General features: G+C 42.5%; 1 protein-coding gene across 1 annotated transcript; it reads left to right on the top strand.

Annotated features, from left to right (window-relative positions):
• The first annotated feature begins 238 nt into the window (after positions 1-238).
• Positions 239-27,136, top strand: LOC124795701. The gene is made up of 6 exons (XM_047259782.1): positions 239-308; positions 12,725-12,892; positions 18,970-19,092; positions 21,664-21,777; positions 21,882-21,947; positions 26,895-27,136. The coding sequence occupies exons 1-6, from the start codon at positions 239-241 to the stop codon at positions 27,134-27,136; spliced, it is 783 nt and encodes a 260-aa protein (XP_047115738.1).
• Positions 27,137-27,769: the final 633 nt, after the last annotated feature.

Here is a 27,769-nt window from a genome sequence, read left to right as displayed (position 1 = left end):
TGATAATGCTGACGTCCGCGTTGGCGCCCGGGGTGGAGTATCGCCGCTTCCGCGTCCGACCTTGGCCGGATAAGGAATCTGCGGCCCGCGTTCCGGCAGGTTCGGCGCGTCCTTATCGGAAAGGAAGCGATCTTAATTTGGTGGCGCGTGGTCTGCTATCAGTAGAACGTGCACTGGACACCCCTTAATAAGAGGCTGAGAGCCGGGCTGTAGGCACAGTTCGCATCCCACCAGCGCCATGGAAGCGTCTACCTTCGCCGCTGTCGCGTCCCTCCTGGTTCTGCTCAGCTGTTCTCCAGCAGCCTCGTGTAAGTGCTGCAGACGTTTCTCTGTTATTGGTTATTAGCGTTCCAACTTGTCTGTTTCAGTCTTTGGCGAACGCCTGCTCTGCATTGCTGCGCACATATTCCAACCTCTGTAACCTGTGCTGCATATCCCAGTCATTTTCCCTGGATGTACTAACACGTACGCCACAGATCTGTTCGTTTTTACTAAAAGTTTCGTATTCTGATATGCAGCTCTATACATTCTAGCCCCCTTTTGGGGACATATACTGTACTACATTTCTCTTAAACAGACTTACTTCTCTAGCACCACTCTTTTAAATGTTTCCAGTTTTAAGGGTTTTGTACTTGAATTGGTCAAAACGGTAGCCTTAGGCCTGTAGGATCACTTGGTTGTACATCTGTCTGACCGTCTGCTCAGTCTTTTCTCAGGAACGGAGAAAAATATCAAGTTGAAATTTATGTCAAATACTAAGGTCTACAGTCGCTAGGAGGTGTAACAAATCGAAGCTTCTAAGTAAAGCAATCAAAAGATACGTCCATTTTTGTCATATATTTTGGCAGTCGCTAGCTCATTCATCAAAACATATAGATGAACTACCTATGTACATAACTTTATAATAAGCCCTCAGAGCGCGAGTCCTACTTGTACTTCACTGTTTTTTCTTCTTCTATCTTCTCACTAACCTTTTTCGTTTCCTGAAGTGGTCAGCGCTCCGCAGACATATGTCGTTGATTTATGCCTTTCTCCTTCATTCTAGGCCTTTGTATCACATAAAGAGATTCGTGTTGTTTAAGAGAGTTATTTACATACATGGCAAAATGCTTTTAAATTATTCCACACTACGCACATTACAATAAATGCTCATAGGTATTAAAATTCGCTAGTTGTAATGTATCCTTCCCTTTAAATCAGATAATTATCCATATCTCTCTTTCCTTTATAGCATTCATCCCTGTTTACGTTTTCCTCATGTCGAAATCTGTGCCAAGCAGGCGTTCGAAATCGCCCTTCCTCTTTCCCTGGAAGACTGTGTATCCGCTAATACCCTGAGTCAACTTTTAGAAGGCTGTTAACTCAATCGAGCAATCACCTACTACTGAATACGTTAAATGTAATATAACTGTCTATATGTGGAAAACCGCTTCCAGAATTCTAAAGCATGGTTCGCAAGACTTCCTTCTTTAAGGCTATAACTTCCACATTCCCTATCGGATGATTTTATAAATAAACGGCTATCACTTCTGTCTGTAAATATTATTAATACGGTAGTAGTTTATGTACGCTTAGCCACGCATTAATAACAATTCGCGAACAGAAATAAAACGAGATTAATTGCGATACAGTCCCTAGGGTCGTTTGTTGGAGGCGACTGAAATAGGTTGTTCGTTTTCATTCCCCAGTGTTCGCATGTCATGTGACACCTGAGACAGCAATTATTCATTTCAGTTTTTTGTCAGATATGATGAGCTACACACTGTTACAGATATTACACATAAAATGTTGTAGCTGTAATTTGACTTTTTACTTTTAGTTGTGATCCATCAGTTTTGTAGCTTTGTTACATTTACAAAGTGACTTCCAAATACGTTACTACCGAAGCTCACTTCATTTTTACAACGAGTGAGCGAATTCATAGAGTCAGTGTCTTTACCAGTAACTCCGGCAGACTCATTTTGGAGGACATGTTTGTATACAAACTACTGATCAGCTTTTGAAACATCGTGTCACAGTTTTCTGCTCGCTTATTGATCAGCAATGTCGTTGCAGTGAAGCCACAAAATCAGTTTAGTTTCTGCGAACATTCAGTGCTGTTCTATCTAGTTTAACACCAAGACTATATCTGTTTACTTTGTGCCGACACACCGATTATGGTGAACGTTTCTGAAAAGTTAAAATTTGGTTCCCGACCGGGCCTCGAACCAGGATCCCTACTTTTCACGGGAAGCCCCCAACGAATTTTTCTGCATTTTAGCATCAGTTTTTTAAATATATATGTTATGTAAGACGAGTCTTTGAATCTTTCAGAGTATTGAATCTCATAGGAATGAGGGAAACCGATTAATGTTGATATAACGCAGCTTTGCAAAGAAATCGTAAAATATTTCGAAAGGTTTAAATGTACAACGCTAACTTTTAAATGATACTGACGTAAGTCTGAGTGCCAAGATTTGCTGTGATATATAGACATACAATTATGTAAGTAAATCTGAAACATTTCCGTGTATTATTCTCACAATTATTGAACGTCTATAGAACGAACGTGTGAAAAAGTTCGAAATAATAATTTTTCACTTGTTTGACCAAAATCTGAAGTGTACATAAAGCCAGGTATGGATGAAAATAGTTTTAACATTCATAACTATTAAGAAAACAGTTCGTGATTCAACACAACGTACCAAACAGTCATGTGAATACCGCATCACTTCGGTTGTGCATTATTCGACATGTACGATGCAATATTATCATACCGATAGTGCTTAATCTCCCAGGCAACCTAGTCCTTTTGAAATGTGCAACTCTCTCGATTAAATAATTAAAATAAAGGTATTGTGGAGCTCTGGCGTGGGTAGTGAGTTGAGTGAAAAAATATTATCTGTTAGTCCTTTTGTTTTTCATGTGTCAGGTCTCATCGTTGTAACTACCTCTACATCGTGTTGAATCTCACTCTGGTTTTTGCCGCAACGGTAACAGTGGCCTTCGTGCTAAGAATAAGAATAATTCTGATTATTTGCTATCCATTCGGGTGTAGCTGTATATGTCTTACCAGTGCCATATGCTGACTGTGAATACTATTAGGTTCCCATAACTGCTTCGACTCGCTTCTGCTATAAAACTGACATTCGCTGCCGAAATAAGACTCATAGATCTTCTCCAAGCCTCAAATCGTCAGTGCCTTCCTTTCGTAGTTTTCACACTACACGGAAATGACGCTGCTGGACCTTCATACCTGATTTTGCGGAGTGGTTTGACTTAACTTTGGACACAGGGCTGACCTTCCCACTGCCCGCGACGGGTAGAGTTCTGGGATCGGGTCCATGTACGGCAAACAGTTCATCTTCATCGCAGCGTATATTCCGCTGAAACGCAAAACGTGTTCGCTCTAACAGTCTTGATGTTGTGGGTCAAAACACCCTTTCTCTCAGGATCTCGCAGCAGAGCTATTAAGAGGCCTAGAAAGTCCTGGGCAGGAACATGTAGGACGAACTGTAACTGAAGGTTAGAAGAATAGTTCGCCCAGGACTGCATACGTGTGTACCTGAAGGGAGAGACACTTCTTGGTATACAGTATCTGCTGTACAATAAGAGTAAAGCAAATATGCAGAGTTAGAAAGATTCTGAGTGAAAAACATTTGGCAGTCAAGCGTGAAACATTCAGCAGCGCCGGAGCAGAGTCTTCCTAAAAGTCATTGACCATGCCAGTTAGATCGTTCCAGTATTTCTTGACTTCAGAAAAGCATTTCATTCAAGGCTACACTAATGAACAGTAACAAAACTACAATCGTATGGGGTATAGAAAAGTGACTGATCTGATAGTTTATTGGCAGGAAGGACGCAGTATGTGATATTGAATGGAAGATCGTCGATAGACGTGGAGGTAATGCGCGTTGACCCGCTGCTTTTGATTTTGTGTGCTAAAGGTCTCAGAGACGACAATAACAGGAAAAAATAGTGAAGAATAAGTCAGGTCTTGAAAAAATTTCGAAGATGCACTGGCATCGGCAAGTTCCATTAAAAGTTAAGAAACGTAGAAATGTTCACAAAGGAGCAAAAACTTTATCCTACAATATCGATGAGGCACAACAGGGATCCGCCAACTAATACAAAAACAAATTATTTACTAATATAAATGTTTTTTTTTATAATTTTGTTCTTGTGTAGGTCCACAGCCTCAATAAGTTTTAGGAAAGAAAACATGGTCCACCGTTTATTGTCCGTGTATTAGCTAATTTCGCCCGTCGATCATTTTCAAGCAATTATCGCAAGCTTCAAGCTCCACATCACAATAAAACTAGTACACATGTAAAGGCCACACACACATATGAGAATATGTGTCTTTATGTACGTACTGGATTATTTGTGATGTGATGCTTGACGATTGTGATATGTGGTCGAAAATGACCGACGGTCAAAATTAGCTAATAGCATGGACAATAAATATATTACAGCCCGTTTGTACTATTTTTCCTTTCTTCATACAAATATCTGGATGGAACAGTTTGTGGAAATATGAATACGAATAATTATAGGTGGAGCAGGTTCATTGGTGGTATAATGGAAAATTGCAGTCAGTCTACAATGGAGAAGGCTTACAAACCAATTGTGGGACGCTTTCCAGAATATTACTTATGTGTGTGCCACACATACCAGACGGTATTAAGAGATATTGCAGGTATACAAATAAGGGCAGCACGAATGGTAACAGGTTTCTCCTATCTATGGGAGAGCGTCACCGAGAAGCTGGAAAAAAGTGGCAAACTCTTGAAGACATGTGAAAACCGTCCCATGATGGGCTGCTTATAAAGTTTCAAGAACAAGTTTGAAGTGACGTATCTAAGAAAATTCTTCGGCCAGTTACATTTCACTCGCGTTGGAACCGCAGAGACGAGAAGGGACTCATTACATTGAGCACAGTAAAATGAAGGTGATATTCTCCCCACGCTCCATAGCAGGTGATTTAAAAAGAAACAACAGGTTTCAATTGTTTATTACCGACGAACTCATAACGATAGAAACAGATTGCGCGTGTCACTGGGTAGAGGAAGATTCAAAGTCTTTACGCAGTTGCCCTGTCGTTTATTTGAAGCAACACGGCGACTGCACCTGAAGAGAAATCACATTGTGTGTGTTGGAATTTGCGCCAAGTCAATCCATTGTTTAAGTGCAATGTGCATTCCGTCGTCGATTCAGCAACAGGCCGCCTCTACACAAGCAGATTTATGGGTGGCATACAAAATTCTTTGAAGTTGGCTGCACGTACAAAGAGAAGAGCACTGGTCGACCATGCACGTATGATGAAACTGTCGAACGTATCTGAGATGAGTTCACAAAGACCCTCCCGGAATTCCACAAGAGGGGCAGGCCAGGAACTTCAACTTCCTCAAAACACGGTGTGGATGCTCCGAAACGGCGCCTGCATATGTGCCTTAGAAGCTGCAGTCACTACAGCAACTGCGTCAGGGCGACCATAACAGAAAGTATGAATTTTACGTTTCAGGTCTCCAGGATATAACAGAGGACACTGTTTCGGAACAAATCTCCTTTTTTGGACGAATCGACGTTTCATCTATCGGGTAAACAGCCATAATGCAAAAATCTGGGGGTCACGAAATCCTGGCCTCGTCATCGAACATGAAAGATACTCACTGAAACATGATGTGGTTTGAGCCGTTTCTGTTCAAATGGTTTTTGGACCTTTCATTTTTCCTACGTAAACTGTTACAGAAATGTCATATCTGGACGAGCTACAAAATTTGTTGTTGTATCAACTTAACGAAGATTCCAATGATTTCATTTTTATGCGTGTTGGCGCCCCGCCTTACTTCCTCCTTGAGGTGCGACTTTATCTTAACAATATCATCCCACAACGCTGGATTGGAGGAGGTGAACAATAAAGATCTTGTTCATTACATTTGACCTCTCAAGTCACCAGGTCAGTGCTTGTGTTTTTTTTCTGTGGAGTGCATATGACTGAGTCTTTGTCCCATCTATGACAGCTACACTTCAAGACCTGACAAATCGAGTAGCTAGAAGTCTCTGTACGTCCATCTTTTCAGAGATGGTTGTGGTACTCGACTGTTCGGTACAGGATGCCAAGTCAAACATTTTCCAGCAATCTAATTTCCAAAATTATTTTATTTTGCTACCAGTTTTGCCGATTTACTACGCCATCTCGGCCGATGATGGTTGAAGTGATCGCAGATGCCAGTATCTGAATGGTGGGCAAGGTTCGAATCCTCCTAAACGTCGGTCAGGTGGCTTGAAGATGGCGTACTAATTCGCCGAAACTGGTAACCAAATAAAATAAGTATGGACATTAGACAGCTGAAAGGTGTTTGATTTGACATCCTGAATAGCTGAAATGTCGACAATGTAAACAGGGAGCTGTTGAATCCAGTATGGGATGAAATAGACCACCGTCCCGATGTTTCTGGAACAACGGATGGTGCTCATGTTGAGCGTGTGGTATAGCGACTGTCCGAACGTAAAACGTCGAACCACCCACTATCCAGTAACACATCTACATCTACATCCATACTCCGCAAGCCACCTGACGGTGTGTGGCGGAGGGTACCTTGAGTACCTCTATCGGTTCTCCCTTCTATTCCAGCCTCATATTGTTCGTGGAAAGAATGATTGTCGGTATGCCTCTGTGTGGGCTCTAATCTCTCTGATTTTATCCTCGAGCAATGTGTTTCTATATTTTAAAATCTGTTTGTGATAAATTGAAGTACGTTCTTTCTTTTAACGCGAAGTACGCTCTGTCATGTACTCCACAGAGTTTCCCAGGATATGGATGTAAATATATCGGAAAAAAACCCGTGATAGGTCGAATGTAGAATAGAGCCATGAAATGTGTTCCAATAACACAGAAATGGTTCTTTCTCCCGCCATGTTTGCGTTACTGCCTGTGATAGCTTCGATGTCGAAGCTAACTTTTCTTCCGAAGGTGAAACGAATGTGTGTGTGTAGCCAAGTTGCAGCCCACGTGGTCCGCGAAACACTCTGTGCTGAGCGTTTTACGTGTATTTAATGTCGGGACGCATAGGGTAGCTGGAGAGGCAAATGCAAATTTCCGTAAGGACAGTGCGAGAGCCGGGACTTCTCGGCCGGGCTGTGCGCGGGGATTGGCCGTAAGAGCAGCCGTTTAACGGCTCGGCGACAATGCCTGCAGAGCCCCTGCCGCCCGCCTGGCACGGTCCCTGTTTCGCGACTAAAAGGCCCTCCGGAGTCGGCCGACTGCGGCTGGGGGGAGGGAGGAGGAGGGAGGTTGGGAGTGGGTGGGTGGGGGTGGGAGCTCACGGAAGGCCCGGCTGAGGCGACCGGCGCCGCATCAATACGGCGGGCCGGCTATTAATATGCAGATGAGCCTCCGCGCCTCGGCTCGCCTCAGCGGCCTTCCACGTGCAACACACGCGCCTATCGATTACGCCGCTACCAAGCCTTACGGATTGGCCTACAGATCCCAAGTTCGATCTCCCTAACTACTCCACCACTTTTCTTAATCCCTTGCCCCCTCCTCTTAATTACAGTTTTCTCACTTTTTGGTTAATGGTTGTTGTAGGGGTTGCGACAGTGCGTCTGCTGCTAACGGCAGTCACATGCTACTCATGGTATTCTCAGACTACTGAGATCACGTCTTTACTCTCCGCAGAAAAAGATCATGACGTGAGACACTAAAACCACTAGTAGTGAAATACGGACTGACGATGGCAAAAATGTCTTCCCTGAAGGAGAGAAATATTTTAATATCTGTTATACGACGGGCGTTCAGCAAGTAATGCAAAGTTTTTTTCTCGGCAATTTCAGTAGAAGATGTGGAATTGGTTGTGGGACATCGTGGAATATTCTCACTTCAATCCCTACAGTTTCATGAAGTTCCGATAAGCGGTAGCGTACACGTAGCCTACAAAATGACATCTCTGGCGTAGATGCGTTCCAGGCAGACAGCTATCACTGAGGTTCTTTTGGCGAAAACGCAGACTCTCGCAGGTGTTCATAGCCGCTTGCAGAAGTTGTACAGAGACCTAGCAATGAACAGAAGCACTGTGAGTCGTTGGGCGAGGCTTCTACCATCGTCTCAACAAGGTCGCGCGAATCTGTCTCATCTCCTGCGTGTCGGCTGGCTATACACATCCTCAGAAATTCGACTAAACTTCTCCTTCTGCATTAGTGCGTTTACACTTGAGGGAAGACTGTACTGAACGGAACTACACTGCATCAGAGCGGCGCGGCGGGGAGCGACGCGAACAAATATTGCTTATACGTAATCGCATGAGACAGAACGCACTACGCGGCAGCGGAAATCCGCCACACTGCACTGCGTTACAAAGTTGATCGACTGGCCAGCCCCGGCCGGAGTTGCCGAGCGGTTCCAGGCGCTACAGTCTGAAACCGCGCGACCGCTACGGTCGCAGGTTCGCATCCTGCCTCGGGTATGGATGTGTGTTATGTCCTTAAGTTAGTTAGGTTTAAGTTGTTCTAAGTTCTAAGGGACTGTTCACCTCAGACTTTAAGTCCCATAGTGCTCAGCGCATTTGAGCCCTTTTTTTGACTGTCCAGCTATAACGCGCCGTGCGGCACGGCGTAGTTCTGTTGTCGCTAATACGGTGTAGTGAGTGTCGCGTCACTGCAAGTCACTCAAACCAGCTTTGGTCATGCGAAACGGAAGTTTACCAAAATAGCGATAGGCAAGAAAAAGTTAATTGTGCATATCCAAAGTTATATGACCTTCAAAATAAACATTATATGCAAAGTACCAGAAAAGCAACATTTGGAAAGATATTGCAAATGAAATGGGAATAAACTTAGCGTACGAATAGCTAAAAATCACATTTTTTACTGTGTGAAACGGACGATTAGGTCTTTATTTTTTATATGTAGACGCTCATTATTCCTTTTTTAATAATGTATTTTTTTTTCGACGACATCTCCTGTTTACTATATCGTTTTGCGGCACCAAACTGCTTTGCGGGGAACTAAGTAATCATTGGATCTGTCCCATTTACAAAATCGCATCCTATATGAAGCAGATAATATAACTGTATCTTTTCGGTCTCCTCATTGGAAAACAACACTGTTTGTGTCTGACAAAACTGTGCAAGACACGTGTGGCCAATCACGTTCTCTACATTTTTCGTACTGAGACAGATCCTGAAGCAGTAACTCCCGATCTTTTGGCACAATATTCCAAAAACGGTTTCTGAAAGTCTTCGGACTTTCTTAAGTTTGTAACCGTATACTTTTTTTCAGTCGGTCATCTAATTGTGTACTAGGATAAGGTCTCATCAGATAGGCTCTTAATGGAAAATCTTCTTCTTCAACAATCACATTAGGTAGTCGAACTGTCGTGCACGGTAATTCTTTTGGATCTCGTACAGTAGAGTATTTCTTTCCGGATTTGTAGCTAAATCTCACCATGAAGAGATCCCGACATGACTATTCTTTCATAAATTTATAGTCTGCTTTCTGACATAACAAAGAAACTGTCATATCCATGTCACTTTCGTCCATTTTGCTAGGATGTTGCCACACGACTGCAGTCAAAATTTGCTACGTATCGTCGCGGCGCTGCAGTTTAAGTGCGTTATGCTAAACAGAGCCTCCTTATTACCGTGCCGCTGCTCTGCTACAGTGCAGTTCCGTCAGTGAGGTCTTACCTGACGAACGCACAGGAGTTCAGTCCTCACAGAGCTTCATCGTCACTTCGTGTTAGCCGGAGAAACCGACGACAGGTGACCCTCACCGACTCGGAGATGAGCCACTCGACTGTAGAGTGCACGCTTGCGAGCAACGTGCCCTCGAGAAGCTCTTGAGCTGCTCGGCTCAATGTAAGCACGCATCTTTCTACATATTTCATTCATACGCTACAATTCAATGTCACTGAAGCTAGCAACCTATACTGGCTGCCGAGAGATACGAGGACTGTATTTTCATCAACTGCGATTTGATTTCTCATCTATTTCGTTAAAGTGTTGTAATGGCTGGAATTTCCTACCCCTTTGCAGATCACCCTTGGGGTCCGTGCAAGTGAGAGAGAAGTTCACAGAGACGCCTGCTGGGAAAGAACGCTCCTTTGACATGCCTTAAAAAAAGTCTAATGGTCTGTGGGGCTCTAACCTCTGCTTGGGAGTACTGTGTTGTCTACGAGTAGAATAACCTGTAACTTGAGTCAACTAATTACCTCTAATTGCGGCACACTTTTGACATAATGCGTCACACATTGAACCTCGTTGATGCTTTACATTATCGTAATGAATATCGTACATCTTGTTGCAAAGAATCTCAGATGACATTACGAACTGCTGCATTGTGAACATCGAAGAGAAAGCACGCTATGTTATTCTTGTTGCAAACATTCTCCTCCATTTTCCGCCTCGACTTCATCTCCTAATACTTACCGAAGATCTTGAAAGTAACATTTCATTACTCTGTCACTTGATCTCCACTGTAGTTACCCCTCACAAACTGTTTTCAGGAAAATTTCTCGGAGAGCGTGTTCCACCAGTTTTCTTTTCCTCTGGAATGTTTCTTTAAAAAAATCTTGTCTAAGAAATTTTCCATTGGATTTATTTTGTATCCAGCTTTAGTACATGTCTACAGTTCTGTTTATTCCAGACAGTCTTCGTCTATATTAACTTCTAGCGACCTACCTCTGCTTTGCACAGATAGCATTAAGAATCTACAGCCGGTCGACTTGTGCGGAGTAGGTGTAATTTTGTTCACGGACCACTTCGTAGAGTCATGATCAGAATTCAGAGGACAACAATAGGTTTCTTTAAAAAAATCTTGTCTAAGAAATTTTTCATTGGATTTATTTTGTATCCAGCTTTAGTACATGTCTACAGTTCTGTTTATTCCAGACAGTCTTCGTCTATATTAACTTCTAGCGACCTACCCCTGCTTTGCACAGATAGCATTAAGAATCTACCGCCGGTCGACTTGTGCGGAGTAGGTGTAATTTTGTTTACGGACCACTTCGTAGAGTCATGATCAGAATTCAGGGGACAACAATAGGTAATTTGAATATAAACTCCACATTCTTGTATAGCTTAAACGATTTAAGTTGTGCAAGCCAAGAGTGTTCTCAGGAGGTACAACTTAATCGACAACTGTCGTCGTAGTTCACACAACTTGTACGTCATAGCTATAAATTAAGTACACTAACCTTTCTCGTGAAACAGTCCATCAAATTAGAGAAAACCATATCAAAATCCATATTTAGTAGTTACTGACAGTAGTCTTCACATACAGATAGAAAAATGCGGCGGGGCATTTCAGTTTGTATCGTGTAGTGATTGTCCAGCTCTCACTTGCATAGAGAAGTACAGTCCAGAAGCAAGCCTTGGTCAAAGCTTCCCTTGTCTTGAGAATCATGTGGCTGATTGTTACCGAACATCTTCTCCTCTTTTTCGTCTGTTACTCAGTTTTATAATTGTCCGATTCATTTTGCTTCTTTTTTTCTGAGCTGCTTACTACTAGGAGCTTTATATTTTGTATATGTACTTCTGTTACTTAGGAAACGTAAATGTAATTTGTTATCGTTCTCAAGGACGAGGTAGCAAAAGAGACGGGAGGGCAGCTGCACTCACCTCCTACAAAAAAAATCGTCTTCGGAAACCAACTTACATCATGTTTTGTCTTAGTTCGGTATCAAGTATGTGTACAGCGTATTGAATAGTAGAAAGTGCAGTGAGAGCCGTTATTCTCCATGCAGCTTTAAATCTCGGATGGGTCTGGGTTCTGATAACTTCTCTTAGTGGTGTACCTTCAATTGGCGGTTGTTTTTATCGTTTTTGTAGCCCATCATCCATATTTACTACATTTGTCAGTAGAGAAAATACTCGCGTGTACTTGACGGGCAGCTAAATATGTAAAAATCTCAAGAAAATTTTACTTCCTTAGTTAAACAGATTGTGTGTATAAGAGCCCATTGTAAATTGGCAGGATTAATATGCTGCGTAGTTAATAATTACTTTTGGCTTTTATTTTGTAAGAGACTGTGCTTCTATTCTTCCTCCTATCCTCTTCCCTACTTTCAATTTTCTTATTAGTTGCTGATGCCACCGCCCACCTCTTTCCTAAGACCATAGATACACCTTAAATGTCCTCACTTACAGCATGCTGTATGGCAATAGGCAGCGACTTACTACAGTTCAGTGAAATTAAAAATTCGTCACAGTTGCACAGAAGTTTCTTTTTATTTAAATGGCGACCAGTTTAGGCCTTTAGTCCGTTATCAAGCCATCCACACAAGTCCTACCATAACATCATAATGTAAGTACACTGGTCAAAATACTTGTATGAGTGCTAAGTGCAAGGTTCTGTTTCGTATAAGACAGTCCAGTTCCACTGGAAAAAAACTGTTCTTTGTTTTGTTTTGCTGCTCGCATCACTGGACTCTCATATGCAAATAGTACCTTGTACTTCGTCACTCATACAAGAAATATGGCTAGCGTACACACGTTATGTTGTTATGGTAGGACTTGAGTGAATGGTTTGATAATAGCTTTGTAATTTAATTGACTCTTGACTTTTCTGCTCTGTTGAGCTATTGATGATATCGCCAGCAAGTCAATGGTCTCAACAGATAATCCGACATCAGACAAGTTTGGTGTTGGTTGTTGCTCACATGAACTTCAGCAGCTCCAGGCTGTAAACGAAATTCTCTCCCACGAACTGACTCGGTACTGAAAGAGAGCGCCGCCCTCTGTTGCAGACGTGAACCCGTGGCCGACGTGCGACCTGCAGTACAACTGGTACTCGTGCCGCAGCCACCCGGGCGGCGCCGTCATCTGCGACCTGAACGTGAAGCGCGACACTGACGAACCGCTGGCAGTGCGCTCCACGCACCACCACAGCTACAGCAACACCTCCCTCCCTGCTGGTGCGTATCTATCGCCGACTGTCTTCTGTGCGATTCTCACCAGTTCCGCCACAGGACTTATAAAAGGGAGACAGTCTTCTTCAGACTAACATCTATTCGGCAGCCTATCGTAGTACATAGTTACCTCACAGAAACATTAATCAATAAGCCAGTTTCACTTCAGGGAGCAGAAATAAAAATATATGAATTCAGACTGAAGCGACGAATGAAGATCTGTTCCTGGACTGGGGTTCGGATCCAGGTCTCCTGCTCACTATGCAGAAGCGCTTACCACTGCAAGACCCTGGCATAGTGGTTTTACACGAGTGTACGGACTACCCTAGCACAGCTCCCTCCTCAGTCCATAATCCCCATTTACGCCTCAGTTCACTTGGTACTGCCCCTAAAATCGAACAGAATTGCAGAGGCTCTCCATCTGTACTGGCGCAGCACGTCAGCATCGAATGAAGCAGGAGATCAGGTTTGAATCATAAATTCTCATCCCGCACTTCAGTCTCGATATATACAACATCAATATTCGAGACTTGGAAAGGTCTCTGGAACCACACAGTTTCCTTTGAAGAAAGCACCAATGCCTGTGTATCAGGCAGAATCCCCATTTCGTTCGATGCTGAGGTGCTATTCCAATACAGATGGAGGGCCTCTGCAGTACTGCTCGAGTTTAGGGGAAATGATAAGTGGGATGAGCCGTGAATGGGAAACTAGATGACGAGGGAGACGCACTAGGGTAGGGCAGCTGTGCAAAGCCACTGTGCCTGGGTGGGTTAGTGGTTAGCAAATCTGCATAGTGTTCAGGAGACCTGGGTTTCATTCCTGATTGTGGTACAAATTTTCATTCAGAGCTTCTACCTCAATATATATACAGACTTGGAAACGTCACTGGGACCATATATCTTCACTTAAATAAAAATAAACGTGATTTGTCGATGACATTGTAATTCTGTCAGAGACAACAAAGAACTTGGAAGTGTAGCTGAACGGAATGGACAGTGTCTTGAAAGGAGTATATAAGATTTCCATTATAATTATCCGGGCTGTTATGCCGTCGTCGGTTGATGAATTCTGTGTCGATTCCCAACGTTTCGTCTCCGACTGCGGGAGGCATCTTCAAGGCGGTTCGTAGCTCAATGGAAGGTCCAACACACCCACTGGCTCGCTACTGACTGCCGCTACGGACCCCCTTGAAGATGTCTCCCGCAGTCGGAGACGAAACGTTGGGAATCGACACAGAATTCATCAACCGACCACGGCATAACAGCCCAGATAATTATAATGGACATGATATTCCCGGCCATGGAAGTCTACATTTTAGTATCAGTATATAAGATTAACACCAACAACAGTCGAATTAAATCAGGCGATGCTGAAGGAATGACTCGTAAATTACGAAGTGAGACACTAAACGTAGTAGATCAGTTTTGGATTTAGGCAGTAAAATAATTGATGTTCGCTAAAGCAGAAAGGATGTAAAATGTAATCTAACATTGACAAAAGGCGCGTCTGAAAAAGAGAAATTTCTTTACAAAGAATATAAAGTGAAGTGTTTGGAAGTCATTTCTGATGATATTTGCCTGGAGAGTAGCCTCGTACGAAACTGAAGCATGGACGATAAAAAATTAGGATCACAATAGAACAGAAGATTTTGAAATATGGAGCTACAGGAGCTTGATAAACATTAGTTGCGTAGACCACGTGACTAATGATGACGTACTGAATAGAACTGCTGAGGAAAAAAATTTGTAGTGTAACTTGACAGAAGAAATGGCTGATCAATAGGAAATATTCCGCGATATGAGTAAATTGCTAATTTACAATTGGAAGGAACTGTGAGTGGTGAAAATTGCAGAGGTACCCAAGACACAAGTACAGGCAGGTTCAAATGGATGTAGGCTGCAGCAGTTATTTGCAGACGAAGAGTCTCACGCAGGATATAGTAGCGTGGAGAGCTGCATCAAATCCGTCCTCGGACTGAAGATCGCGACAACAACAAAGCTTAGTCCGCTTTGTTTCGAACTTAGAATACCCCAAGTGTACAGTTGAATAACTGGATATTAACTCATTTTTCATTCTTTCACTCCCTTTTGTCTTACTAAAGTTTCTTTTGGGGGAGCAGGTAAAGTAAACAAAATATTTATTCAGCAAAAGAGACAGAAACGATACTGTGGTAGCCTCTCCAAAAGATGTCAGCTTTCACACTCACTTCCTAGTCCATTTACTCGCTAACGGTATTTGTAGCAAATAATAAAAATCTGATTAATTTGATTTATGCCATCACAAATGAGACAGAATGAGTCAGATGGAAGATCTGTACTCTGGAGCAAAGGTGTTAAGGTGTTTAAGGAGCATGCGTCAGAAATAATCATGTTTTAACCGATAAACTTCATCACTGTAATCATTCTCCACTGTCTTGTGCTGTCCTCTCCGTAACCTGAAAATGTTACCAATTTGTTACTTTCAGTAGATCCTCAAACATTTTCTTTCTTAACTGCCCCTTAATTTTCCTCCCCAGCTCTTTCGCTTCCATCATGGCAGTTAAAAACTAAATAATTATCCAAAACCTTTTTGTTTTCCTGCTTTGGAAAGTTGCTATGAGTCTGGTTTCTTCATTGATTTCCCTCCAAACGTATTCACTGCATTTTCCTTCTGTCTAACTGGTTCGTTCCAGGCACCTACGTACTCATATTTCCATCCCTTCTAAGCGTCTTCAATCTTCAACGATCTCCAACTTTTGTAGCTACATGGTATCACATTCCAGATGAATGTCTTAACAATTTTTATGTGTTGTGTGCTAAACGACTTGTTTAGTAGTTGTAGATTTCCTTGATTTATAGCAGACTTAGCTGTTGCAATTGTTTTGTGTTTTCCATACTGCTTATGTTGACTTCTGTAGTACCGCAACCCAAGAAACAAAATTTGTCACCTTCACAGGTAAGAAAAGAAACTGTTTAGCTAACCTCAAACGCAGAAGCTTTTCTTTTTTAACCACTACTTTCATAAAATGCCTGTGTAGACTCAAGAAATTAAGGTCCATGTTAGCTGTATGATATCTGTATAAATCCATGATCATTGTTGATAGGCACATACACAATTGTTTCCTGTGATATCAGTGTGATCATGCAAATATTAACCTAGCAATAGGAGATAAACTGCAGATATTTAATATAACTGAGAAAACGGTAGCTTTTATTATTCAAAGTACTTACATTTCTGTTAATTTTTATTCTTTTAAGTGTAGTTACATTGATTAGCAGTAGTTTGATATTCGTCAAATTTCTGGATCGAATAATAAATTTCCTTGTGTGTCCGATGGTTAAGTAAATCTCACACTATGAGTGATGTTCCCAAGACGATAGAACAAAATTTCAATAGTCTTAGTTAAGAGAAAAAGTATTTACGTCGAGGTGCCCTGGTAAGGAAAAGATTGAGTACAAATTTATAAGCGACGATTAGAGGATTTTTGATTTGTCAAAATCAGCGTTGAGAAAAAAAGAAGTAAACACATTTTTATAATAACTTCATTTTATTGTGCGCTTTGCAGTTGATGCTGCATTCTTAAAACACGAAAGATTATTCCATCAATCAAAACTGGAAACTCCCACTTTCTCTCCCACAGGTCCAAATAACTTGCCGTTCTTGATGTTACTTAACTTGCAGGTTTCGAAAGGGGGTGCAGATATCTGTTTTTCGAGTCGGGGAATGGAATCAGCTTAAATCACTGCTAACGATGGAGCTAAGATATGCTTCACTTTGCATCCATTCATTAACAGCAGACCCACTTCTTCACAAAAGACCCTTTCACATCGTCATTAATTCTGGAATCGCCAATCTACGTATCCACTGAAAACGATATTACAGTATCGTGAATGCACTACCGTAGAAACTGAAGATTATGCCTTCTACTTGTAAGCTAGCATGGCTTCTCCCGTATAAAGCATCAGACCTCTGTTAGTTCTGTGAGACATGAGCAGGAGAATTTCAATTGTGACAACGCAATAGTCAACCCCTTTATGTTGAAGAGTTCGCCAACTTATTGTCGTTCTTGTGCCAATAAATCCTATTGACAGGTAGTAACACAGTTGCTGCTGTACAAAAATGAATGATTGTGATTAAATTAAGAAATAAAACAGTATTATTTCTAAAACACTGGAGATCAATATGATAATTATCATTAGGTGCAAACATCAGTGCTCCTTACATATTAATAGTTCTTGATCAACTTCTCCACCTCGACTGGCTATGTAATTAGACCACGATTCCTTCACTCAATGGGAAAACCTACGAAACACAAAATAAGAGGGCAAACTTGCTTCACAGTGTTAAGAGAAATGTAGAAATAACGCAACTGAATTGTTTAGAATATAGTTACTTTCTCAGTTGCATCGAAGCATTGGCGTCGAAATAATAGATAACTAAAACAGATGTTGATCATGACGAAATGCAAGAGAGATAATGCAGCAAAGCAGAGTGGCCAGCATCCCTATGTTTCACAGTAAATCCAACGTTACTCTGTGAAGTTGCTTACAACAGCGGTTTCTTCCTTGGCAATGATGCCTTGCACAATTCTCGGAGTACTACCCTCTTTTACTCTTTTAACAATTCCTACAACGGAAACTGAAAAGGTAGATATTAACTTCCTTCTAAGACGAGAGCACTCCTACATCGCTGCTGAATGGTTCTGTTGAAATAAACGGATCACGTACGATTTAGTAAATTATGTTTGACGCGTTACGGTTGTATACGGTATTGCAATGACTGTATTGTTCAGATGTACGATACAATGTTCCTTCGAACATACATGCATATGAGACATGGTTAACAACGTACGGAAGTCCGTGAAGTATACTCGGATAACCTAATGGTAAGGCGACAGCTCGCGATAAGCGGAAAATCCAGCTTCGAACCCCGATCCAGCACAAACTTTCATTGTCATCATTCTATTATACAGCTTATGGTTATTCGTACTCGCAGCTGCAAATACATTTCATAAGTAATGGGGGTGGTCTATCTTGAGAACGTCAAAAAAAAAAAAAATTATCTTCCTACAAAGTATGTGACGATAAGTGCTTCCGAAATGCGTCAAATATAATTTGTTGAAGAATAAGTGATCTGCTCATTTAAGTGACTTATTGAGCAGTGATACAAGAAGTGCTCTCGATCTGCACTTTCATCACAGGCCTCCTATATGACTTTGTGTCGCAACTTCAGTCCATTTCAAGCTTTCTCAAAGCTCACAGACTTCCGTTATGGTTATCTCCTGACGAATGCAGCACATCGAAACCTCTTATTGATCACTGCGAATCCATTTCGTTGCCGTAAATTACTATTTACCTCTAACGCTCGGTTATGGCATTGTTGGCTATTCCATACACTAGCCGTTACATTTACGTATTTCCAACATCGCGTGACCCTATTTCTCAATTTCGCTGTCGTATGTACATTGCAAGAGAGGTAACAAACAACCAATTTTCATTTATTATTGCGTATTTTTGTTGGTATACCTCAGCACATTTTCACATACGTCTAATTACACAACATGAACGGTAACACGTTTATTTGCACGTCATAATGTCCGCAAATATTAACACTACTGACACTTTCAAAACCATCTTCATATACGTCCTTTCAAAAACTTCATTAAAGCATTGTATTTACTTTTTCATAATATGCCAGTGCACAAGAAGTAGGACAATTTTTATTTGAAGCACTAAATCTACAGTAGGTTCTCAGTACCATAACCTTAATAATATTTATCTTTGGCAGTTTCTTTATTGATAAATACATTATTGCGTGGCCGTTAATTTTCATAATCACTTGGAACCAATGGTATAACAAAAAGACAGGGTTTTAGGTGTTGGGCTCACTAATGATTCACCTATTCTGAATTTTGATAATACGCTTTTACCTTAACACATTCATAACAGTCTGATTAGGCATTAGTTGTACTCAAATTACTTGTATACTTCAAGGAGCGCTAAAAAAGAGTTGTAGATTTTTCACGTGGACGCAAAGCTGAAGTCGTAATATACACATTACCAGTGTGTTGGAGTCAGGTAACTTTGTAATCTCTTTTTTTCCAGGACTGGATGACTTTGGTTTCCTCTACAGCTGCGTTATCTACGAAGGAGTCATCAAGCTGTCGGTGAGGCTTTGCTCTACGGATGGAAGTTTTCGTGCTGGTGTCCTCGCCAACAGCATGCTGGGTATGGCCTTTAACTCCATATTACATAAACTAGGCTACAGATATTGTAGACAATGGAAATTTTGGGAAGGGTGAGGAATGATCTTAATAACTATCTATCATTTCGTGGAAAATGGAAATTATTGTAAGAAAAGGGAGTTTTTGTTACACAGAATTTGCATCAGTAAACAATCTGAGGAGCCATCTGTGGAACAAGCAATGGTGAAACAGAAACGTTTTGAGATGGCGGTACAAGTTATGTTATCTAGTTGGCATTTCCATTATTTGTTTGAGTTCCACGACCGAAGAGAGACCATAGTTCGGGACGCGTGAGACTGATATCAACCTTTGCACTTTATTTGTTGCCGTGAGACATGCGCAATATGTACTGCAGGAGTCTTCCCCCCGGTTGTCCAGGAAGTTTGTGGGTCACGTTGTGGATTCTGAACGAGATTCATTCTACGAGCATAAAGCGCTTCTTACCACTGAATGATATTTGATTTTGCAGATCTTCTATAATAGTAGCCACTTTAGTGATATTGAACTTGGTACGATGAGACCCTAATCTAACACAAGTAAATGCTTTGTGCTTTGCGAACAGCGCTACTCCATTGGCTAGTACGTACTCTAGTATTAAGACGTTCGTGCATGGGACTTGCTTCTGAACGTGAAGTATACCAGACGTTGTGTCAGTCATGGTTGCCGCCGCGCCCCGAAACCACCAGCTACTTCTCATGAATCTCCAGTGGCAGTTCTCTGCTGCATCTAGGGCGCAGGTCCCACACTTCCTTCACGAAAATAGAGGGGCGCAGAAGAGCTGCGCCAGCTCTGGTAGCAATTGCCGAGGAAGAGTGGAGCAAACAGCAAAGAAGCTTCTAAACTCGCCGACGGCCTAAACAGCGAATTACTGGTAGAGGAACACTATACAGAGATCTGCAACGAACTGAGATACTTACTAATAGAAGCTATTCGGTAACTCAGTTGAATATTCATCCCATTTTCGGTTTTAAATTTAATGTGATTGCAGTATAGCGTGTAATGTCTGTTTGCCGTTGCATAATATCCATATTCCCGATGTTGTATTGACTACCATCACTCTGACGCATAGGTTTCAAGATAGGGATTCATTTCGTAGCTTTATTGGCCTACAAGCATGTGATAGTCTATTAAACCAAGATTGTACACCGAAACATCAAAGAAACTGGTATAGGCATGAGTATTCAAATGGAGAGATATGCAAACAGACAGAATGCGGCGCTGCGGTCGGCAACGCCTGTATAAACAACAAGTTACTATAACCAATCATATCTAAAACGACGCGTTAGCGAGAGGCACTCAATTTGCTGATCTCTTGAAACAGCTTGTACTCATAGTACTCGCACTATAATAAAATAACACCTGATACTGAGTTTAATTCCATACAAAATGGCGTCTCCTATGTTCTGCTTGTGATGTTAAACCGATGCCGCATCTCATTAGCCATGTTCCTGTCTACGAGGCAAAAATCTGACATGCCAAATTTTTCATTTCACACTTCGTAATGTAGTGGAACACGAAATTCCACGCTGTGACGTCACCAGCTCTTCATCCACGTACGTGTTCACGTCCCGTGAGAAGACGGCAGTAGGCATTTACTTGGTAGTCGGAGCTCAACACACATAAAAACGAGTCAAAGGGAAGCAAACGTTGGTCCTCCAAAATTAACTAATTTTCTATCCTGCGAATGCCAGCTTTGAACATGCTTTTCTATTTCTAACCTTCCATATTATCATAGTTTCCAGAACGGAAATATAGTGTACTCTCATTTTATTTGACCGGTTCTAGGAATGAAGAGCATCGGTCCAGTATCACTCTACTGCCGTGGGCTCAAGTTTTACCCATCCCGACGTTAAATAGTAATGGGCTTTCAATTAATTACCATGAATTAAATATTACTTATCGCAGGGGCACAAAAATTTGTCGTTCATGAATACTACATGTGAATGTAAAATACTGAACGTTGACTGCAAACATTAGGCCGCAGCAGGTAACTCCATTTCCAGCTTTTACGAAACATTCTGTCGCGTCCACCTGCTGCACTGCCACTCAATTTATGTAGCGGCCACTTAATTAATATTTTGCCTTTGCTGGGGCACTGTGACGCGTTTGCTAATAAAGTAATTTCTGCCAGGGCGACAACTTTTAGTTACCCGACTTTTAAGCTTTCCAGGAGCACTCGGCATCTGTTTCTGATTCAAAAATAATCTAAAACTGACGCTTATTTGCAAGTCATATCATATTTATGATGGCGTAGAAAGATATTGAAATTATTAAATAAAAACATACGTGATGAAATTTGGAATGCCTGCCATTTTCTATCTCACAGATATGACCTCCTTAGTGGCCTCTTATTATGCAACGAAGTAAGCTCGTTTGATACAACTTCTTATTGCACAGTTGACAAACACAGAACAAGGGACGTGACCGTAGTAGACTGTAAACTGTGAGGGAGGTCAAATAATAAAACTGGCGATAAGTCATTCTCATAAAGAATTGCTAATGATGAAATCGAATCTAAACTGGTATTTAACAACCAAAAATTGTTCATTTCCAGAACCCCCGTGCAGGAAGAACTGGTACAAGTGCGATCATGAGGGTGACAGGACTGTGTGTCGTGTGAAGCTTTGCCCCTGGACCAACTCACCACTGGTGCCCAAGTCGGGAGAAGGTACGTGGCTAATAGAGCACGGTCGATAATTATTTCTCTAAATATCAAACATTGTAATAATAATGTATCATTGTGTATAATTCTTCTTTTATTTTTTTACACAGTTTCTGAATGGTACGAGTGCACGAGAAAAGGAGCCCAGACCGACTGTTACATAAGCAACGTAAGCGGTGAGTCCCGATGAAAGATATCTATGTATCATAACATTCTGAATCGGCCAGTGTTTGACACTAGTCGCTAGAAGGACAAGGGGACCGAACACACCAGTGTTGCATCAATGCGAAAATTATCGGTTAGGTATAATGGGTCCGTATATACTATGTGATCAAATGTATCCGGACACCCGCAAAAACATACGTTTTTCATATTAGGTGCTTGTGCTGCCACCTACTGCCAGGTACTCCATGTCAGCGACCTCAGTAGTCATTAGACATCGTGAGTGAGCAGAATGGGGCGCTCCGCGGAAGTCACGGACTTCGAACGTGGTCAGGTGATTGGGTGTCACTTGTGACATACGTCTGTACGCGAGATTCCCACACTCCTAAACATCCCTATGTTCACTGTTTCCGATGTGATAGTGAAGTGGAAACGTGGAGGGACACATACAGCACAAAAGAGTACACGCCGACCTCGACTGTTGACTGACAGAGACCGCCGACATTTGAAGTGTGTAATTGGCAGACATCTATCCAGACCATCACAAGAGAATTCCAAACTGCATCAGGATCCAGTGCAAGTACTATGACAGTTAGGCGGGAGGTGAGATAACTTGTATTTCATGGTCAAGCGGTTCCTCATAAGCCGCACATCACGCTGGTACTTGTCAAACGACGATTCGCTTGGTGTAAGGAGGTAAACATTGGACGATTGAACAGTGGAAAATTGTTGTGCGGAGTGACGAGTCACAGCGCACAATGTGCCGATCCTATGGCAGGGTGTGGGTATGGCGAACGTCCGGTGAACGTCATCTGCCAGCGTGTGTCGCGCGAACAGCAAAATTCGGAGGTGGTGGTATTATAGTGTGGTCGTGTTTTTCATGTTTTTCATGGAAGGGGCTTGCACCCCTTGTTGTTTTGCGTGGCACTATCACAGCACAGGCCTACATGGATGTTTTAAGCTCTTATTGCTTCCCACTGTTGAAGAGCAATTCGGGGATGACGACTGCATCTTTCAACACGATCGAGCACCTGTTCATAATGCACGGCCTGTGGCTGAGTGGTCACACGACAATAACATCCCTGTAATGGACTGGCTTGCGCAGAGTTCTGACCTGAATCCATAGAACACCTTTGGGATGTTTTTGGAACGCCGACTTCTTGCCAGGCCTCACAGACCGACATCGATAGCTCTCCTCAGAGCAGTATTCCGTGAAGAATGGGCTGCCATTCCCCAAGAAACCTTCCAGCACCTGATTGAACGTATGACTGCGAGAGTGGAAGCTGCCGTCAGGGCTAAGGGTGGGCCAACACCATACTGAATTTCAGCATTACCACGAACTTTTAAGTCATTTTCAGCCAGGTGACCGGATACCTTTGATAATGTAGTGTACGTACGACTTACTTTCAGAGGTCGTTTGCTAACTATTTAAATCCAGGCAAGCCCTGGATTGTAACAGTAATTCGTTCACTAGTTTCTTTCGGGGCTTTAATTTGTGTAGCTTTAGGGCTGAAGGCCTGTTTCAGGGTTTATACTGTCAACTGCAGACAATAAATATTGAAAAATGGCGTTGGACATAAATATTTTATTAACTTATACTTAACTATAACGAGCAAATAATAGTAATTATGCTGCAATTAATTGAAAGTTACACGGCTTAACGAACATCACAGTTACCTTAATGTTAAAACAGTTCAGTAATTAGTCAACAATGAAACAATAGTCCCTGTAGGTCAAAATAATTTTATGTGCTTCTGCAGCCCACTCACGGGATATTACTTAGACTTTCAAAGCCACTCACACACGATGGTAAAGTAAATGGCCATCTAGCTACAGATACTTTGAAACCTATAAAGGGTGCTCGGTTAACAATGGGCATGCTGGAGTCCTGATGACAGACTGAACACAGTCAGTCGAGAGTTACCTTCATGAGGAAGTCGTTGTGCAAGGGTTTTAATCATTAGGATGCAGAAATCTTCATCGTGTAATCCGAGTGTACTGAAGGTGAAGCTTTGGATGTATATCCATCAACTAGGAATGATTAACTCGATCACCCCCGCCCACAGTTTCCTTCTAGGTAAGACTTATGCTACTGTTTCGTTTATTTCGCAATGCGTTCCAAAAATACTCACTGTCGTTGTACACAGTGTAGACTGGTAAGTCTTACATGCGTCACTAAGCGAATAGTCGACAGTCTGTGTACGTCGACAGTGCTATGATTTTTGCCAAGGAAAAGTCACGAAACAGTCTTATGTTTCCAGAAGTTATTTTAAGCCATCTTTGTCGTGCTGTAAGATTCTGCTGTCATTAGTTACAGATGAACGGTCTACGCTTGAATTTGTGCGCCCATCAAACTGACTGGTTAACGTCAATATTAATTTCAATACTAATTAACTGGGAAACGGCACAATGTATCACATTTTTCTCAACGCAGCCTGCCGTGCAAAACGCTTACAAGATTTTCAGACTGTTTCCGATCACCCTGTGAAACACCTAAAACTAGCATCGCAAATACTGCAGAAATGGAAAGGGCTACTGATGTGCTGGTTTCACAGAATAGATTGGTAATCAGGGGCTCGTGTTGTTAGCCAATCAACAGACAGTAATAATACTTCGAAAGGGTTCAAATGGTTCAAATGACTCTAAGCACTACGGGACTTAACATCTGAGGTCATCAGTCCCCTAGACTTAGATTTACTTAAACATAACTAACCTAAGGACATCACACACATCCATGTCCGAGGCATACAATTTGACATTAACATACTACAGTAGGGCAAGCTAGAATGTCGTCGGTGTTCGTTGCAGGATGCTAATGCGAATGGTTTACGATATATCGTATAGTGAAAAGTTCCCACACCGACAATTTTGCAGTACCTGTGGTAGCATACACTAAAGAAAAAGTGCATATACTAATTCTATGGATCCCTAGTAACAAGACAACAGACCATAACAAGTTGTGTTCAAAATGACCACCATTAGCAGTTACACACGCTTCGTCTGGTGTGGAACGACTGCTCCATACGTGCTAGCATTTCAGCGGAGATGTCCGAGTGGGCTGTAGTAATACGTCGTTGCATATCATCAGGTGTATGTTGGTATTTTCTTGTAGACAATGTCTTTCAGCTTTCTCCGTAGTAAAATGTCTGCAGGCGTCGAACCCGGGGAACTGGCCGGCCAAGGTAAAGGACCCCTGCTCCCAAACCAGTGATTTGGAAACAATTTATGAAGGCATGCTGCAGCACTTCGTGGACTGTGGGCTGGACAGCCATCATGTTGGTACCGCAGGTTCCTCCTAGTCTGGAGAGTAACTTCTTCTAGCATCCGTGGGAGATGGTCTTTAGGGAAGCTGCGATACTTGTGCACGTTCAGTATTCCGTCTACGAAAAACGGGCCTGTGAGCTGGTGGTTCACTATCCCACACCACTCGTTTGCACTCCATGGGTGCTGACGTTCCACCTGACGAAGCCAAAGAAGATTGTGGAAAAAACAACAGCACATCTTTCGGAGGTGTCCCTGGCCTTAATTGGTAAACGTGTCTTCATCACTAAACGAGATACATGGTACATCTGGAGTATCCTGTCTTAATGCCCATGTACAGAAGTTGACGGGATTCTCATAATCGTTTCCATGCAGCTCTTGATGGAGAAAGATGTGGTAGGGAAGGAACCTATGTAGATGGAGAAAGCGTAGGAGACTTGCCTGACTCATTCCACCTCCTCGTCCGATTGTGCAGGAGTTGACGTGCGGATCAACAGCAGTAAGAACATTAATTTCCCCCTCTTCTGTCGTCACTTGTTTCCTTCTGTTACATTATCTAGGTGTTACACTACCACTTTAACGTAACTGGCTGAAGAGACTGATAAATAATTGCAGATGTGGTTGACGTCTTCTGGGATATATGGCCGCAAACACCATACAAGAACGAACTGCATTCTTACTACACTCTCCATCCATAATGAGCATGTCGGCGTTCTCTGAATTGGTAAATCCCATCGTCCGCTGACAGCCTACTGCTTTGACTGTCACACAATGACTAGCAAGTCGCGATGCACGCAAGTAGCACAAAAGCGCACTTAAGCAAACATAACAAGGTCGTACCTACGAACTGCGCAGGTTGACCGGTACAAAGAAGCATCGGTGTGGAAGCTTTTCAAAATACGATATCTCATGAACTACCCGCACTAGAATCCTGCAACAAACAGCACAGACATTATAATTTACCCTGTTTTAGTCTGTTAATGACGTTGTTCTATCTTAGAAGTGTATGTTCGTCAAGAAAAAATACAAAAATACTGTAATAACACGTACTATTACGATATGTTTTATGGACTAACAATACGAGCCTTTGAGAACCAATTCATTCGATGAAAACAGCACATCAATAGCACTTTCCATTTCCGCAGTATTTGCGCTTCAAGTTTTAGGTGATTCGCCTGTATATGTACATTTAAATGCAGAAACAGCACTGGTGTACTTTTGGAACCGAGCGAGGTGGCGCAGTGGCTAGCACACTGGACTCGCATTCTGGAGGACGGCGGTTCAATCCCACATCCGGCCATCATGATTTTGGTTTTCCGTGATTTCCCTAAATCGCTCCAGGCAAATGCCGGGATGGTTCCTTTGAAAGGGCACGGCCGGCTTTCTTCCCCATCCTTCACTAATCCGATGAGACTGATGACCTCGCTGTCTGGTCTCCTCCCTCAAACAACCCGACCCCAACCCAGCCCTTCCCTTCCTTTTCCATCTCTTCTTCTTTCCTTTCTTTTTCCATCTCTTCCTTGCCTTCTTCTGTCAGTCTCCATCAACCTCCTCCTCACGCTCTCTCTGCCCATCTCCTCCCTCCCAGTGCCCATCTCTTCCTAGCCCCTGTCTTCGTCCATCTCCTCCTCTTACCTCTATCTTACCTTCCCCCCACTCCCCCTGTACTTTTGGAGACACGGCTGTGTTGGTTTTTGCAGCGGGGAAGCACTACTACTCGGAGGTGGACGACCTGGCGTCTCCCGCCGTGTTCGGCCCGGAGTTGGTGGAGACGCCGGAGCGCCTGCAGAAGGCTGTAGCCCTGCCGGTCCCGGTGTCGCCCTCGCCGTCGGCTCCGCTGCACACCTACCGCCCACTGCCGCACACCGTCGCACTGGGCCGCAGGCGTACCAACTATCGACGCGCCTTCCGCAAGCTCAACGCAGAGTACTACCACGTCTAGGGGCAGAGCATACGGCGGGCAAAGCTGCCTGCTTCTTAAGGACCATCAGCTTCTTTCTCACGACCTGTAAATGCCCTTTGTTATATGACGAATAAATGGAAACCTATCGGAAGCTTTGTTTTATTACTCCCAAGAAATAAAAAATCATGCCTATAGTTTACAGCATATCTCTAACGTCGATCAGTTGCAGAATTTTGGAACACGTATTATGTTCGAGTATAATGAATTTTCTGGAGACCAGAAATCTAGGAATCAGCATGGGTTTCGAAAAAGACGATCGTGTGAAACCTAGCTCGCGCTATTCGTCCACGAGACTCAGAGGGCCCTAGACACGGGTTCCCAGGTAGATGCCTTGTTTCTTGACTTCGGCAAGGCGTTCGATACAGTTCCCCACAGAAGTTTAATCAACAAAGGAAGAGCATATGGACTATCAGACCAATTGTGTGATTGGATTGAAGAGTTCCTAGATAACAGAACGCAGCTCGTCATTCTCAATGGAGAGAAGTCTTCAGAAGCAAAAGTGATTTCAGGTGTGCCGCAGGGGAGTGTCGTAGGACCGTTGCTATTCACAATATACATAAATGACCTTGTGGACAACATCGGAAGTTCACTAAGGCTTTTTATAGATGATTC

Source organism: Schistocerca piceifrons, chromosome 4, assembly GCF_021461385.2.
Source record: "Schistocerca piceifrons isolate TAMUIC-IGC-003096 chromosome 4, iqSchPice1.1, whole genome shotgun sequence".
Classification (NCBI taxonomy): Eukaryota; Metazoa; Arthropoda; class Insecta; order Orthoptera; family Acrididae; genus Schistocerca; species Schistocerca piceifrons.
This window is presented reverse-complemented; position numbering and strand designations above follow the sequence as displayed.

Excerpts from the sequence above, each read along its gene's own strand:
- LOC124795701 (XM_047259782.1), top strand. The coding sequence starts at position 239 with ATGGAAGCGTCTACCTTCGCCGCTGTCGCGTCCCTCCTGGTTCTGCTC. Across the intron at positions 19,093-21,663 it reads CCTCGCCAACAGCATGCTGG|AACCCCCGTGCAGGAAGAAC; the intron begins GTATGGCCTTTA and ends GTTCATTTCCAG. Across the intron at positions 21,948-26,894 it reads TTACATAAGCAACGTAAGCG|CGGGGAAGCACTACTACTCG; the intron begins GTGAGTCCCGAT and ends TGGTTTTTGCAG.